This window comes from Andrographis paniculata, unplaced genomic scaffold, assembly GCF_009805555.1.
Source record: "Andrographis paniculata isolate CXL003 unplaced genomic scaffold, ASM980555v1 Contig51END, whole genome shotgun sequence".
Classification (NCBI taxonomy): Eukaryota; Viridiplantae; Streptophyta; class Magnoliopsida; order Lamiales; family Acanthaceae; genus Andrographis; species Andrographis paniculata.
Window position 1 is genome coordinate 4,300,371 of NW_026137586.1, and position 15,924 is coordinate 4,316,294.

The 15,924-nt window shown below is 32.2% G+C and overlaps 1 protein-coding gene across 1 annotated transcript; it reads right to left on the reverse strand.

Moving 5' to 3' along the window:
• Window positions 1-12,228: 12,228 nt before the first annotated feature.
• On the reverse strand, window positions 12,229-14,784 carry LOC127253766 (protein PATRONUS 2-like). Its single transcript, XM_051278527.1, has 5 exons — window positions 14,656-14,784; window positions 13,707-13,788; window positions 13,180-13,527; window positions 12,699-12,730; window positions 12,229-12,585 (listed from the first exon to the last, which is right to left on the reverse strand). Exons 2-5 carry the CDS (start codon window positions 13,771-13,773, stop codon window positions 12,412-12,414), a joined length of 621 nt encoding a protein of 206 aa, XP_051134484.1. The 5' UTR covers window positions 13,774-13,788; window positions 14,656-14,784; the 3' UTR covers window positions 12,229-12,411.
• Between the last annotated feature and the right edge of the window lie 1,140 nt (window positions 14,785-15,924).

The following is a 15,924-nucleotide window of genomic DNA, read 5'->3' on the forward strand; positions in this document are numbered from 1 at the left end:
TTAATTTCATATTCTAACAAAAATACTATTTTGTGTTATGTATATTTCTTTTCCATTATTGCTAAAATGTGTAGTTTTGATGATTAGGAAGTTATAGTTATGTTTGAAATTTTATTGGTTGTAATATTTTTAACATGAGTTTAATACATTTTTATTTTGGATCAAGTTTTGTTTATTTGTGATTTTCTTTTTGTTAGTAGGTGTGTGTATTTTTTATTTATTCTTTTGACCTAAAATAATTATTGACTATGATGTTTTAAATAAAAAATTAGTGTTATATTGTGATACTTTTAAATATATTTATTAATTATTATTGTATTTTTATTAATTTCAATCATTGTTATATTTATTATTTTTTAAAGATAATAACAATTCAATTTTTTATAGTATATATTAGGATATAAACAATATTTCTGCTATGGTAGTTCTTTGTATTAAAAACAAATTCAAATTATGGGTAATTTATTTTAATCGTTAATTGATGACGTTGTTTAATGTGTGAAAGGGTTTATTAATTTGGTTTTAATTTAATGAAATTGACTTTGGAGAGTTCCTTAATTAGTGGAATTGAGAAAGGCATGGGATCAGTTGTCTCCGGGCGGCCTAGCCCATTCTACTACACATTATATATATTCCATCCATCCGTATCTTCCGGTCACATTTATCTTTTGCGTGATTATATTTGATATTAAAAATATATTTATATTTTTTTGTTATATTTTAAATATTCAGTTTTATATTTAGTAGATTTATATTTAGATTTGATCTTATCCATAAATTAAATTACTTAGATTTTAGTCTATCGAGTATGTTTTGTATTGTCTATATATAGGCTCTTTATTTTGATGATCAATAACACAATCTCATTATTATCCCCCAAAATTTCTAATATGATTTCAGAGCCTATTTTTCTCATGTCATAGATATAGTCTATCAACCCTCGTATCTCCAGGTACATTCAACCTAGATTATACCTAGAGTTATTGTGATTTTGAAATAATTTATATTTAGTAGATTTATATTTAGATTTGATCTTATTCATATATTAGATTACTTATATTTGAGTCTATCGAGTTTGTTTTGTATTGTCTATATATAGACTCTTTATTTTGATGATCAATCAGACAATCTCATTATTATCCACCAAAATTTGTAACATGGTTTCAGAGCCTATTTTTCTCATGTCGTAGATATAGTCTATCAACCCGCGTATCTCCGGGTACATTCAACCTAGATTGTACCCGGAGTTATTGTGATTTTAAGATCATGCATTTGCAAGTCTGTCTTTTTGCAAATTTGTCTCGTATGCAATTTGTCATTTGTCCGTTGTCTGTCTGTTTTGCGTGCAATTTGTTTGCTATCTGTCATCTGTCATGTTTGTTGTCTGCGTGCGATATGATATTTGTCTACGATATGCCATCTGTCCGCTGTTTGTCTGTTGCCCGCGTGCGACATGAAATCTGTCTGCGATCTGCCATCTGTTCGCTGCTTGTCTGTTGCATGCGTGCAATCTAGAATCTCCACTGCTTGTCTGTTGCCTGCGTGCAATCTGGAATCTCCACTACTTGTGAGACGGCCCGGCCGCGTATAATTATGACCATATATAATTTTCTTACCCACAAAGTTCAATAAAACAAATGGATTAAGAATAAGAATAAAAGAAAAAGAAGGAAAAGAAAAGATAGTGCAGAGAATGTGAATTAGTATGGATGATAACCAACCACGAGAATAAGTCTCGAACCTGAAATCCATAGGTAAAACAGAAACAATAGGCTAAATCCCACTGCAAATGATTAGAAGCCACGAACCGATAGAATCACTCCAAAGACTCGATTTGAGATTCTAAATGCGAGGAAATCACTCCCTAAAACTAGAAAATTATAAAAGTGAAATTCAATTCAAGATGTAAAAAAATGTTTCCATTACAATGATAGGCAAGGACCTTATATAGAGGTCCTTGAGGAAAATAAAAGTAAAAAAATAACAAAGGAAACAAACCAAAAGGTAAGTCTAACTACAAGGAAATAAATAATTATAGAAGTTTTAGATATGAAATTATGCTATATGGAAACTTATAATAAAAGGAAATATATATTAAGGTACTTCTAGAAACCTCCATAATAAGTGATGATTCCCTTGATAATCTTCCATGATTAGCGATTCTCTCCATAAGTGATGATTCCCTTGATATACTTCCATGATTAGTAATTCTCTCCATAAGTGATGATTCCCTTGATAATCTTCCATGATTAGCGATTCTCATAATCTTTCAATTGGGATTCTTGCGGGTCCCATTGAAGGAGCGTCAGGTGAGGGCTAAGTGGTCTCCAAGCATCATCCTTAAATTGATTCTCCATGAAAAATCGTTTGATCAATGCAGTGACGGATTTTTGAAACTGATGAGCTCGGCTTCGAGTGATGGGTCCCACAGGCATTTGAATGCTTGAAAATTGGATGTCCTCGTCAGCTTGTCTGTTGCCTGCGTGCAATCTGAAACTTGTCTGTGATTTGCCATCTGTCCGTTGCTTGTCTTTTGTCTGCGTGCGATCTATTTGGTATTTGCGATCTATCGTTTTCGGCTCTGGTGGAGAGTTATCTCGTTTTCGACTCTAGTGGAGAGTCATCTTGTTTTCGCCTCTAGTGAAGTCATGTCATTTTTTACTCTGGTGGAGAGTCATGTCATTTTCGACTCCAGTGGAGTCATGTCGTTTTAGGCTCCGGTGGAGTCATCTCGTTTTCGGCTCCGGTGGAATCATGTTGTTTTGTCTCCGGTGGAGTCATGTCATTTTCGACTTTAGTGGAGAGTCATGTCGTTTTCGGCTCTGGTGAAGTCATGTCGTTTTAGGCTCCGGTGGAATCATCTCGTTTTCGGCTCAGGTGGATTCATGTCGTTATCGGCTCCGGTGGAGTCATATCGTTTTAGGCTCCGGTTGAGTCATCTCATTTTCGGTTACGATGGAGTCATATCATTTTCGGCTCCGGTGGAGTCATCTCGTTTTCGGCTCCGGTAAAGAGCCACGTCGTTTTCAGCTCTGGTGGAGTCATGTCGTTTTCGGCTCCGGTAAAGAGCCATGTCGTTTTCAGCTCTGGTGGAGTCATGTCGTTTTCGGCTCCGGTAGAGCCATGTCATTTTTTGCTCCGGTGGAGTCATGTCATTTTCAGCTCCGGTGGAGAATCATCTTGTTTTCTGCTCCGGTGGAGAGTCATCTCATTTTCGGCTCCGGTGGAGTCATCTCGTTTTCAGCTCCGGTGGAGTCGTCTCGTTTTCGACTCCGGCAGAGTCGTCTCGTTTTAGGCTCCATTGGAGAGTCATCTCATTTTCGGTTCCGGTAGAGTCATCTTGTTTTCAGCTCCGGTGGAGTCATCTCGTTTTTTACTCTGGTGGAGTCGTCTCGTTTTTTACTCTGGTGGAGTCGTCTCATTTTCCGCTCCGGTGGATAGTCATCTCATTTTTTGCTCTGGGGTGAAAAGTCATCTCGTTTTTTGCTCCGGTGGATAGTCAACTATTATTTTTCTTTGCGTATTTTGCGTTTGTATTCAACTTTCTTATCAAACTCAAGTTGCTTTCTGTTATACCACTTGAGTTTGAGGGGGATGTTGAGATATTTTAAATATTTAATTTTAGATTTAGTAGATTTATATTTGATTTGATCTTATCCATAGATTATATTACTTAGATTTGAATCTATCGAGTCCGTTTTGTATTGTCTATATATAGGTTCTTTATTTTGATGATCAATAACACAATCTCATTATTATCCTCCAATATTTCTAACATATTTGTATCATAGTTGTCAATAGCGCGCTATAGCGCCACAATAGCAGCGTAACGTAGCGGAAAGACTCTGCCGCTATGGCCGCTCCACAATTCCGCGTTTATGCAATAGCGGTGTAGTGGCCTGTAGCGGCACTTCACTATGCTACACCGCTATAGTAGCTCTTTGGATTATTTTTTAACACGTAAATTATTGAAATCTAACTTTTAACTTAAAAAATGTACTTTTATTTTGTTATAGTAAAGATGAAAAAGAAACTAACATTTATTTTAAATCTTAACTAAATTTTTAGATTCATTCCAAGAAAAAGAAACAAATTAGAAAATCAAAAGTTGCAAGATTTGGTTTATATCAAGTATAACCAAAATTTGTTATATTGTTATGGTAACAATAATGTGATTGGTACTATTGTTTTGAATGATATTGATGATTCCAATTAGTGGTCATTAAAGAAGTTGATGATAGCGGATGATGAGTTAGTCTTTGACCATGATAATTTGACTAGGAGAATTGTTGGCTAGTGGTAACAGACCTGTTTTTTACAAAAACATCAATACATCAATGAAAAAAAAGAAAAAAAGTTATAGGTATTTTTAGCTCTAAAAAGGAAAATAATATTATGTAAGACAACGAACATTTAATTGAATAAATGGATTAGAATAAAGAAGATGAGGAAGAATATATAGACAAGAGTAATTAAACAGTAAGAATGACGAAAAATGAGGAAGAAAATTCTTTATCAGATTTTGAATCTGATCAGCTTTGATATATATTTATCACACGATAGGGATCTAATTATTTTTGCTTATATAACTATTTAACAATTATGATCATTTTTTATTTTTTTTTCCATTTTTATTGGTTTGAATGATAATTATGAGATTAATTTATCGGTTTTTTTTATGTATTTTTGTTGTAATTTTGTATATATAATAAATTATATATATTCTTAAATATTTAAATAGCGGTCATACTGCTATCCGCTATCCCGCTATAGCATTTTAGATGTTGACCACTACGCACTGCTTTTCGTGATTGGCAACTATAATTTGTATAATTTTTTTGTACAATATCATTCTATTAGTATTATAAGACACTAATGAAAATATTTTTTCAATTTTTTCTTAATTTGTACTATGTTTTGATATAATAATTACTATTCAAAAATCAATGCGTAAAAAGTAAATAAGACCCTTAGAGCTTGACGGATATAGTATTATATATATTTATTATCATATATAATATATATAGGTGTATTTGTTTGGGGGTTTGGATTTTAAGTTGGAATTTGAATACTAAAAAATTTGAACTATAATAATTGTATAATATGATATAAATGTCTTGACGTGATGTTTTGAATATAAAATTGATTTATAATATTATATAAAAAATAATAATAAATGTTTGATTTGATATTTTTTTTAAAAAAAAAATTAGATGAATAATGAAAATTCGGGGAAATCCCCCCGAAAGAACACACCCATAATATATATATTATATCTTATAAATACGAGTTTGTACGGATCTGCCACTTGAAAAGTCTATCTTACCCCTCATTTCAAAAATGACAATTTAGCCCTTAACCTACCTTTGTACTGGCTTGAAAAGACGTTTTGGAACCGTCGTCAACCGCCCAAGACGAAACGTTTTGGAACGTCGTCAGGTCAGTTACATCAACCGCCTCGCCAAACGCCTCCACCAGTTCCAGAACTCAAATAGTCCCAACCAATCCAGAGACCAATCGGTAGACCAAAAGACTCCTTGGCCGCACCCACCAAGCGACCTGTCTATCCGACTGCGGACCAGCTGACTTGCCTTTGCGACCGCAGACCAGCCGACCTACTTTATCCGACAGCAGACCATCAGAAATGTCTGTCCGGCCTTCTGACCATCAGACCTGTCTGTCCGAACGCTAACCATCCGACCGAGGACCAACCGACCAGATCAACCGACCGAGGACCTTCCGACTTGCCTATCCGACCGCTAACCAACCGACCTGATCATCCGACCGAGGACCAACTGACCAGACCAACCGACCGAGGACCTTCCAACCTGCCTATCCGACCGCTAACCAACCTACATGACCATCCGACCAACCGACCTGACCAACCGACCTGAGCGCAAATTTTTCTCATTTTCCACCTGACTTCGTGTCTAACTTCCTTTAAGATCCTGCTATCCTTATTATTATTATTATTATTATTATTATTTGTGCGTAACAATTATCAAAGTTGAAATATCATTGCTATTTTTGACATTTCAAAACTCATAAAGAGATGCAGGGTCACCCTTCTTATCTCAGTCTACCCGCCTGCGGACCAGCTGACTTGCCTATCCGACTGCAGACCACCATCAGACCTGTCTGTCCGACCGCTAACCATCCTACCGAGGACCAGCCGACCATACCAACCGACCGAGGACCTTCTGACCTGCCTATCCGACCGCTAACCAACCGACCTGATCATCCGACCGAGGACCAACCGACCGAGGACCTTCCGACCTGAGCGCAAATTTTTCTCCTTTTCCACCCGACTTCGTGTCTAACTTCCTTTAAGATCCTGCTATCCTTATTTTTATTTTTATTATTATTATTTTTTGTGCGTAACAATTATCAAAGTTGAAATATCCTTGCTATTTTTGACATTTCAAAACTCATAAAGAGATGCAGGGTCACCTTCTTATCTCAGTCTATCCGCCTGCGGACCAGCTGACTTGCCTATCCGATCGTAGACCGGCCGACCTACTTTATCCGACCGCAGACCATGAGACATGTCTGTCCGACCGCTAACCATCCGACCGAGGACCAACCGACCAAGGACCTTCCGACCTACCTATCCCACCGCTAACCAACCGACCTGATCATCCGACCGAGGACCTTCCGACCTGCCTATCCGACCGCTAACCAACCCACCTGACCATCCGACCAACCCACCTGACCAACCGACTTAAGCACAAATTTTTCTCCTTTTTCACCCGACTTCATGTCTAACTTCCTTTAAGATCCTGCTATCCTTATTTTTATTATTATTATTATTTTTTGTGCGTAACAATTATCAGAGTTAAAATATCCTTGCTATTTTTGACATTTCAAAACTCATAAAGAGATGCAGGGTCACTCTTCTTATCTCAATCTATCCGTCTGCGGACCAGCTGACTTGCCTATCCGACCGCAGACTAGCCGACCTACTTTATCCGACCGCAGACCAGCCGACCTACTTTATCCGACCGCAGACCAGCCGACCTACTTTATCCGACCGCAGATCATCGACCTGTCTGTCCGACCGCTAACAATCCGACCGAGGACCTTCCGACCTGCCTATCCCACCGCTAACCGACCGACCAGACCAACCGACCGAGGACCTTCCGACCTGCCTATCCGACCGCTAACCAACCCATCTGACCATCCGACCAACCAACCTGAGCGCAAATTTTTCTCCATTTCCACCCGACTTTGTAGCTAACTTCCTTTAAGATTCTGCTATCCTTATTTTTATTATTATTATTATTATTATTATTATTTGTGCGTAACAATTATCAAAGTTGAAATATCTTTGCTATTTTTGACATTTCAAAACTAGAGATGCAGGGTCACCCTTCTTATCTCAATCTATCCGCCTGCGGACCAGCTGACTTGCCTATCCGACCGCAGACCAGCTGACCTACTTTATCCGACCGCAGACCATCAGACCTGTCTGTCCGACCTGCTGACCATCAGACCTGTCTGTCCGACCGCCAACCATCCGACCAGACCAACCAACCGAGGACCTTCCGACCTGTCTATCCCACCGCTAACCAACCGACCGAGGACCAACCGATCGAGGACCTTCCGACCTGCCTATCCGACAGCTAACCAACCCACCTGACCAACCGACCAGACCAACCACCGAGGACCAACCGACCTGAGCGCAAATAATTCGATTGTATTTTTGTTTTACAGTTTATATTTCAAATAAATAATGTTTCACTACATTACATTATAGAATAGTCGCGCGGTATACCGCGCAAGAGCGTGTTCTAGTGTGTATATATATATATATATGTTATTTTTGTGTAAGGAGAAGGATGAGGATTCCTTCTCAGTTGAGAAGATCTATGGTGTTCTTTATACAATATTTGTTATATAATAGTACAATGTTCCACGGATTTTTTAGGGAGTGTTTCTTTGTTTGAAAAATAATATATATATATATATATATAATATGTAATATTTCTTTTTCATCCATCAAAATTATATATATATATTGTCGTTTTCTAAATTATGTATAATTTAATGTAGTAAACAATTTTATTTATCCCGAATTTTATTTTTCTTATTTTAAGAAATACTAATAAAATTTTTACGATTTATTTTCACTTATCTCCCTATTTTTTTATCAATTATTTATAATTTTTCTATAATACTTTTATCTTATTTTTTTTTATCTATTTTGTTTTAATATTAAAATATTATTGATTTTTGTAACCAATCAAACATTCATATTTTATCAGATGAAGGAAATATATATGCCGTCTCTGGGCCCGGGCGAAAGGGACGACTGCTCAGAGCCCAATCTAAATTGGGGCCTATTATTTATTTATGTTATATATAAATTATTTATATATAAAAATTATTTGAAATTAATATATTAATACAAGAGCATGGCTTAATGGTTAAGTACCTTCAAAATTTAAAAATATTTTTTTATACATTAAAAAAAATTAGACAAAGTTAATATTATTGATATTTTGCATATAAAAATATTAAGAAAATTATTTTATTTAATTATTTATGTTTTATTATAGATAAAAAAAAATATATTATTTATACTGCATCCCTAATTTTTGTTTTAACATTGTTAATATTAATACTATTATTGATATTTTATCTAAAAATTCTGAAAAAATTATTTTATTTAATAACTTATATTCTATTATAAGTAAAAAAAAAAAAAAAATCGGAGTAGATCATTTATATATATTTAGGGGTCTTTTATTTTTGTTTCAATTATTTTTTTCACTAAAAAGATAATAAATATTAGACAAAATTATTATTATTATTATTAGGCAAAATTATCAATAACTTATTTCGAAACTCAATGTAAGTCTCTATATACTTTAAAAATGATATGAACCCTTTGTACTTTAAAAAATATTCCATAAAAGTCATTTTTATATTTTTTTCTGATGAGAAGATGACTTTTCATCTACATTTTTTGCATAGCGACGGTTTAATATAGCGTTTGTTAAAATATAAGAGAACGTTACGCAATTTTAAAAGTTATGCTAGAAAAAATGTTTTTTTTTTTATTTATATTTTATTATAGGTAAAAAATATTATATATATTTAAAGGCCCATAATTTTTATTTCGCCCCGGGCCCTTCAAAAGTCAGGAACGGCCCTATCGGCGACGACAACAACGGCGGCCGCTCAACGACGGCCCAAGTGGCGGCAACGGAGTCTTCTCCTCCTCCTCCTTCTCCAGCGGCGACGGCAGCAGCGGTTCTGGCCAAGGCCGTCCCTGGGCCCGGGCGAAACGAGCGACCGCCCAGGGCTCAATCTAAATTGGGCCCATTATTTATTTATGTTATATATAAATTATTTATATATACAAATTATTTGACATTAATATATTAATATAAGAGCATGACTTAGTAGTAAAGTTCTAGACAAAGTTAATATTATTGATACTTTGCATATAAAAATATTAAAAAAGATATTTTATTTAATTATTTATATGTTATTATAGATAAAAAAAAAATATATTATTTATACTGAGCCCCTAATTTTTGTTTTAACATTGTTAATATTAATAATATTATTGATATTTTATCTAAAAATTTTGGAAAAATTATTTTATTTAATAACTTATATTCTATAATAGGTAAAAAAAATCGAGAGTAGATCATTTATTTATATTTAGGGGTTTTTTATTTTTTTTAATTATTTTTTCACTAAAAAGATAATAAATATTAGACAAAATTATTATTATTATTAGGCAAAATTATCAATAACTTATTTCGAAACTCAGTGTAAATCTCTATATACTTTAAAAATGACATGAGTCCCTTGTACTTTAAAAAATATTCTATGAAACTCATTTATATATATATATATATATTTTTTATGAGAAGATGACTTTTTATCTATATTTTTTGCATGACACGGTTTAATATAGCATTTGTTAAAATATAAGGGGTGTTATGCAATTTTTAAAAGTTAAGCTAGAAAAAATATTTTTATTTATTTATTTATATTTTATTATAGATAAAAAAAATATTATATCGGGCCGGTAATTTTTATTTTGCCCTGGGTCTTAAAAGTCAGGAACGGCCTGTATACGAATACACGTATGGTGTCAATCAATTGTTCCTTCGTTTAACTTATTGCAAAGTTTGCTTGATTATGCATTGGTTTTTGAGGAATAGTAAAATAAGTGTCTGAATACCCTATCAAACAAGTAATCAATTTTTATTTAAAATACTCCGTTCATTCTGAAACTAAATATTTATTTGCTTTTTGCACATAGTTTTAAAAATATTAGTATTTTATATTGGATATAATAGGAATAAAATAGAAATAACTAAAATAACCTTATTAGTATGTGTGATATAAAGGTAATGACATTTGTGTAATATATTGTAAATTGTAAGAGTATTTGTAATGTTAGGTAGATAGTACAGTTACTAAAAATAGAAAATTGATACTTTGTTATGGGACGGATTAAAATGGAAAAATAAGGTGGGAGTATAATTATTTGATTCAAATTAGCATCTTAATTATTTACATTGGCTCAACCTTTTACTGAAATAAGCTTGAAGCTTGCTTAACTGGGAGTTAGGACTCTCTATTTTTTTATTTTTTTTTTACTATTTGTTTATTCTCTAACTTTTAATTAAACAATAATAAGACTGAAATAAATAAATACAACACAAAAACATATGCTTGCTTTAATTTTTTTATTATTAATAATATTAATATAATTTATTTTATTAATTTTTTTTACTGTAAATATCATATCTTTTTTTTTTCTGTTATGTTATTTCACAATATATATTTCTATTTATTAAAAAAATAAAAATAAAATTACAACTCTTTAATTGATATTTTTTAATATTATATTTATTGACAAACATATCACAATGATTTACATATTCCATTTATGAAAAAAATGTTGATTTTATTAACTCATTGTTACTTCAAAAATTAGCTATAGCAAATATTTGGGTTCAAAGTTGCTTAATTATTTGTTCCAAATTGCAACATCCCAATTGAAAGACCGAATTGGATGGTATTTAGATGACATACCTAATTTGTCTCTATTTTTTACTTTCATCCGTCTCACATAATTTATTCTCTTTTTTTTTTTTGAAAAATTAATTATACACTTTAATTATATTTTAAATTTTAAATTTTAAATTTTTTTTAATTTTAATTAAACTATTTAGTTATTTTTACTAATACATTTCTTAATTATTTACACTTTATCTAAATTGATTATGGATAAATTACAATCTTAAATAACTTATATCATATTAGAAGTAATATAGATATATATATATATATATATAGTTTTAAAGGGGACACGATCATCATCCAATATGAATTTATTCAAAAAAAATTTCAATTTATTCCTTCCCTGTTCATGTTCTTTTCTTTATTTGCTTTATTGCTTTTGTTACCTTTCTTGCTCAATTTTCCTTTGCCTTTTATTTCGCTCTCGTTCTTTTTGTTCATTAATTTCTCAGACACGATTATGGATCATTTCTTGAAGAAATCAGACAATCCATCTAATTTTTCACTTTTCAACTTGTTCGCTTTGATAAACTGTTGAAATATATTTTGAGTCACGATACTCACAATTAATTAATACTCTATATCTCTATGTCTAGTCCTGTAATGTATGGCCGGTGTGGGGAGTAAAATTGTGACCGTAAAGTCATAATTTCAATCCTGATGTCTCAGGATCCACATATCACAACTGGATTTACCAAGTGCGCACTTTTGAATAGTAATTATGGATTTCCACATTATAAAAATATATATATATATATTAATACTCTATGTCTAACTCTCAATGCACTTTTCTATTGTTTTCGATGCCCTATTCACAAGTATTTGTTTTCAATTATAATAAAAAATAATCATATGTAAATACCAAAACATTTTAAATTTTACAAAAATATATATATATTTGTACTTTCAAAGGCAAAATTATTAAAATCATTTTATACATTTCTATTAATCAATAAAATAAAATAAAATATTATTATACTGAAATAGTATAATACTATTCATTAAAATTTTTGTGAAGGAAGGAAGTATAGATATTTAAACCACAAAAGACAAACATTGGCAGGATACTTCCATGCTTCAGTATTTCTATGTTTGTGCTAAGTATTTATATTATATACATATACATATATATGGATGGGATATCATTCTAAAATCAAATTTGTGATCCAAAGATTGAGAGAAATTCAAAAGATTGAAGATGTAGGAGATTTGATTGAAAATCAGGCAGTCCATGAATGTCTGTCTTGGAGCAGGAAAGATTAGCTAGCTAGCTACCAGCGCATAATTCATTCATTCTTAGCATGTCGAAAGTGTAACTACATGAATCTAAACAAGACAGTAGAGTCAGTACCTTTGCATTCATTAAGCATCGAGGACGAGGTTGTCTTCTTTGAGGACTAGTTCCACAGGTTCAAGATCCCACGGCACAAAAGGAGAAGAAGAGGCCGGAGGAGAACCGGGAGGGGATTTATACTTGGAACCCAAGAACTCTGTCATTGGCAATTCATCCAATTTCCGAGAAGCCTCAGGTTTATGCTGGAATGAAGATAAAAATATCAGCCTCTTATTTGCTTATAAACAGTCAAACACTAAGTGTCATGTATATACTTATATATATATGTGTATGTATGTTTGAATCAACTATGTACCTCTTCTTTTTTGACCATCACATCTGCAGCATCTGCATTAGGAAAGAAGGTTATCTATACCCAGCAGTAACAAAAAGTGTTCTTACATGCATTCTTGAGTGGCGATTCTTTTTTAATGAAAAAACTGTCAATCTCTAACATGGGGTAGAGGAAAAATGCAGCACATGGTTTCAATTCAATACCTCAAAACAATAACCTTCAGGAAATGTTAGCAACTTATGGATCAATCTAGAAGTCTTCCTTAATGTCTATCTTGAATTAAACCCGCAAGAAAAAACAAGCGCTTTAGTCATTTTCCCCACTGCTTTCGAACATTAACTCTAATAATAAAAAAAACGAAACAATTAAGGGGCAAGACATGCATTCTTAGAAGTATATAAAAACTATACTCGATCGCAGCGCCTTGTAAAACCTACAAGATGAAATGGAGCATTGTGGAAGCATCCAACAGAAAGAGAACAAAAGAGCTTGAAACATTTACCATGTCCAGGAAGAACAATGTCCCAGAAGTTGAGCTCCCGTGCAGATTTTTGTGCTTGAACACACTTACTGTGATCATGCAAAAACCCTTCTTCAGCAATGTTGAGTTTCTCAAATAATGAACCCTTTCTCTGTGACAGTGCCTCGGCATCAAATACACCATGGTGCTTATAGCCTTCACCTGCAATGTTTAACTTCTTACTTTGAGAACCCTTTTTCTGGGAGGATGCTGCAGGATGGAAGGGCTTTTTGTTCGTTATGTCGTTCAGAGCTTTACGACTCTCAGGTGCTACCGCACCCTTCTTTGCAGCTGGTCCAAAGCTCTTTGCTTTACCTTCAACTGCAGGCTCTACAAAAATAAAGCCACTTTTACTTTGGTGGAGATAATAGAAGTAACGGACATATTGTTAATGGACATTGTGTAAACTCGAGCATAGTCAAAGAAATCAATGCATGAAGTATCATTCTTTTATGAAAACCTTATGGTGTGGTCAGAAATAAACTTGAAAAAGAGAGACGAGTTATTACTTTTACGAACAATGGCTGAATTTTCATCTTGGATGCTCAGTGGCTTTAAAGTGAGGGGCCTTTCCATATTTCCTTTATCACACTGCACAAAAGAATTACCTTGCAATTACGAAACCCGTGTTTCAAGGATAGCAAAAGAAATAATACACCTGAAACAGAATTATAGTCCATATGCCACAATTTTACAAGAAACAGCAATTAAATTTTGAATTACAAGAAGAAATCCCTTTAGAATAAATTAAAGGATCATTATCAATGAAACAAGGTTGAAAACCATTTCTATCCACTCCTTCACAAGCTGATCTCAACAGGTCCAACAGATATCTTGGTGCACCGAGAAAATACATCATTTGAAGAATTCAGAATTATTTCTCAACAATAGCAAATCATCATCACTCTTAAAAACAAAATACCTAAGTGCAGAACTGTGTTCAGCTTAACTAATAAAAGGACACTTTAAATTCTATACCTAATTTTATTTTCACATACAGGTACACCTTTTCAATCATTTTTAGTAAATTTGGGTGCTCATCATCTGTTGTTTCAAATATGAATGTTCGTTCCGATCAAAAAAAAAAATAAAAATGAATGTTTGTACCAATTAAACTATCTGGTAACTGAGAGCTTCTAAGATATTCACCAAACTAGAATAAATAAACAGCTAAAATTAAGTGCAGTCATCATCATTTCAAGCAAGAAAATTCGCAAAATTCATGCCCAAAACCTACTTCTCCAATACTGCAACTATTCTCGCTCCTCACACTCCTGCTTCCTTCTTCCACTTCACTCTCTCCAATACATAAAATTACAAAATATAACTAATCCACCCAATATTTAACACATGCTTGTTCGAAAACAAAAAAACTACAGACAATTTGATTCAGTACGAAATCCCGAGTTTCGAACAAATAGAAACGATTGAAACCTCAAATTCGAAGAATTAACTTACCAAAACAAAATTCAATTGGTTCGGTGTTGAAGTATCGAATCAATCGATCGTAAAATCTTCCGTATCAGCAGAGAAAGCAAAAATTGAGAGGAGAAACTGTGTGGCCGTTGCGTTCTTTCAAAAGTTTATTAGGCGGCTTTTTCAAATGACCCTTTGATTTTGAACGCGTTTCATTTATGGGCTTGGCTGGGCTGTTACTCTAAGTAAATGGGCCTTGGAGTTTATTTAAATGTTTTCAAATGCAAATGTGAGATTATGGATTTGTTTTTTTTATTACCAAAATATCAAGTTTTTACTTTTGAAATTTGTGTTTCTAAAAGAAAATATTTTTTTTTTTTCTTTTGCAAAATATCATATCATACATTATTTTAAAATCAATTTCAAATCAAATTTTTTTCAAATTCATCAAAATAAACAATATATGTTTTGAAAATATTTATATTTTTTAAAATAATAATAATTGAATAGTGTTGTAAAATCAACATAAAAATAACAAATAAAAATATTAATTATTATTTTATATATATTATACTCTTTCCGTTAGCAAAAATTAGTTCATTTGGAGTTGGCACAGAGATTAAAAAATAAATATTTTATAGGTCAAGATCATTTGCCTCTCGAAGATATAGCAAAACATGTTTAACTTTATTTCTAGAAAATGAACTAAATATGATCAGCAAATGCAATATATAACACATAATGTTATTTGCTAGGTACATAAGTGCATCTATTGTCCTGAAATATAATATTTAAGGACGAGTATATCTTCTTTTGTCTAAATGGATCCTTATTATGATACAGTGACCTACAGATCTTTGGAGTACTCAAGTGTTTTATTCATATAAAATTATTTTAATATCTTATGGGTGCTTTTACTTTAATTGATTGTATTATAATACCTAAATTATTTAATGGATTATATAATCAATGAATTAATTAATAGTATAACGTTTACTTTACGTGATTAAAATATTAGATAAAATCATATTATGTTTACTTTATTTGATTATATGTCAATAATGTTATTATAAATTATTGTAATATAAGTTATTTTATATAGTTTTTTTTTTCTAATTATAACAACATTAAAATTTAATTTATTGTCATGACGTTATATGTATATATACAATTTGATATTTTTTATTATTTATTAAATATATTTAATTTTATCCTCAAAATAATAAATTAAGTTTTAGTAAAATATTATATGGCATTTTATCACTTTATATTATTGATTCAAAATTTAAAAAATATATATATAATTTACAT

Excerpts from the sequence above, each read along its gene's own strand:
- LOC127253766 (XM_051278527.1), bottom strand. The coding sequence starts at position 13,773 with ATGGAAAGGCCCCTCACTTTAAAGCCACTGAGCATCCAAGATGAAAAT. Across the intron at positions 12,731-13,179 it reads CATTGTTCTTCCTGGACATG|ATGCTGCAGATGTGATGGTC; the intron begins GTAAATGTTTCA and ends TTCCTAATGCAG. Across the intron at positions 12,586-12,698 it reads TGATGGTCAAAAAAGAAGAG|CATAAACCTGAGGCTTCTCG; the intron begins GTACATAGTTGA and ends TCTTCATTCCAG.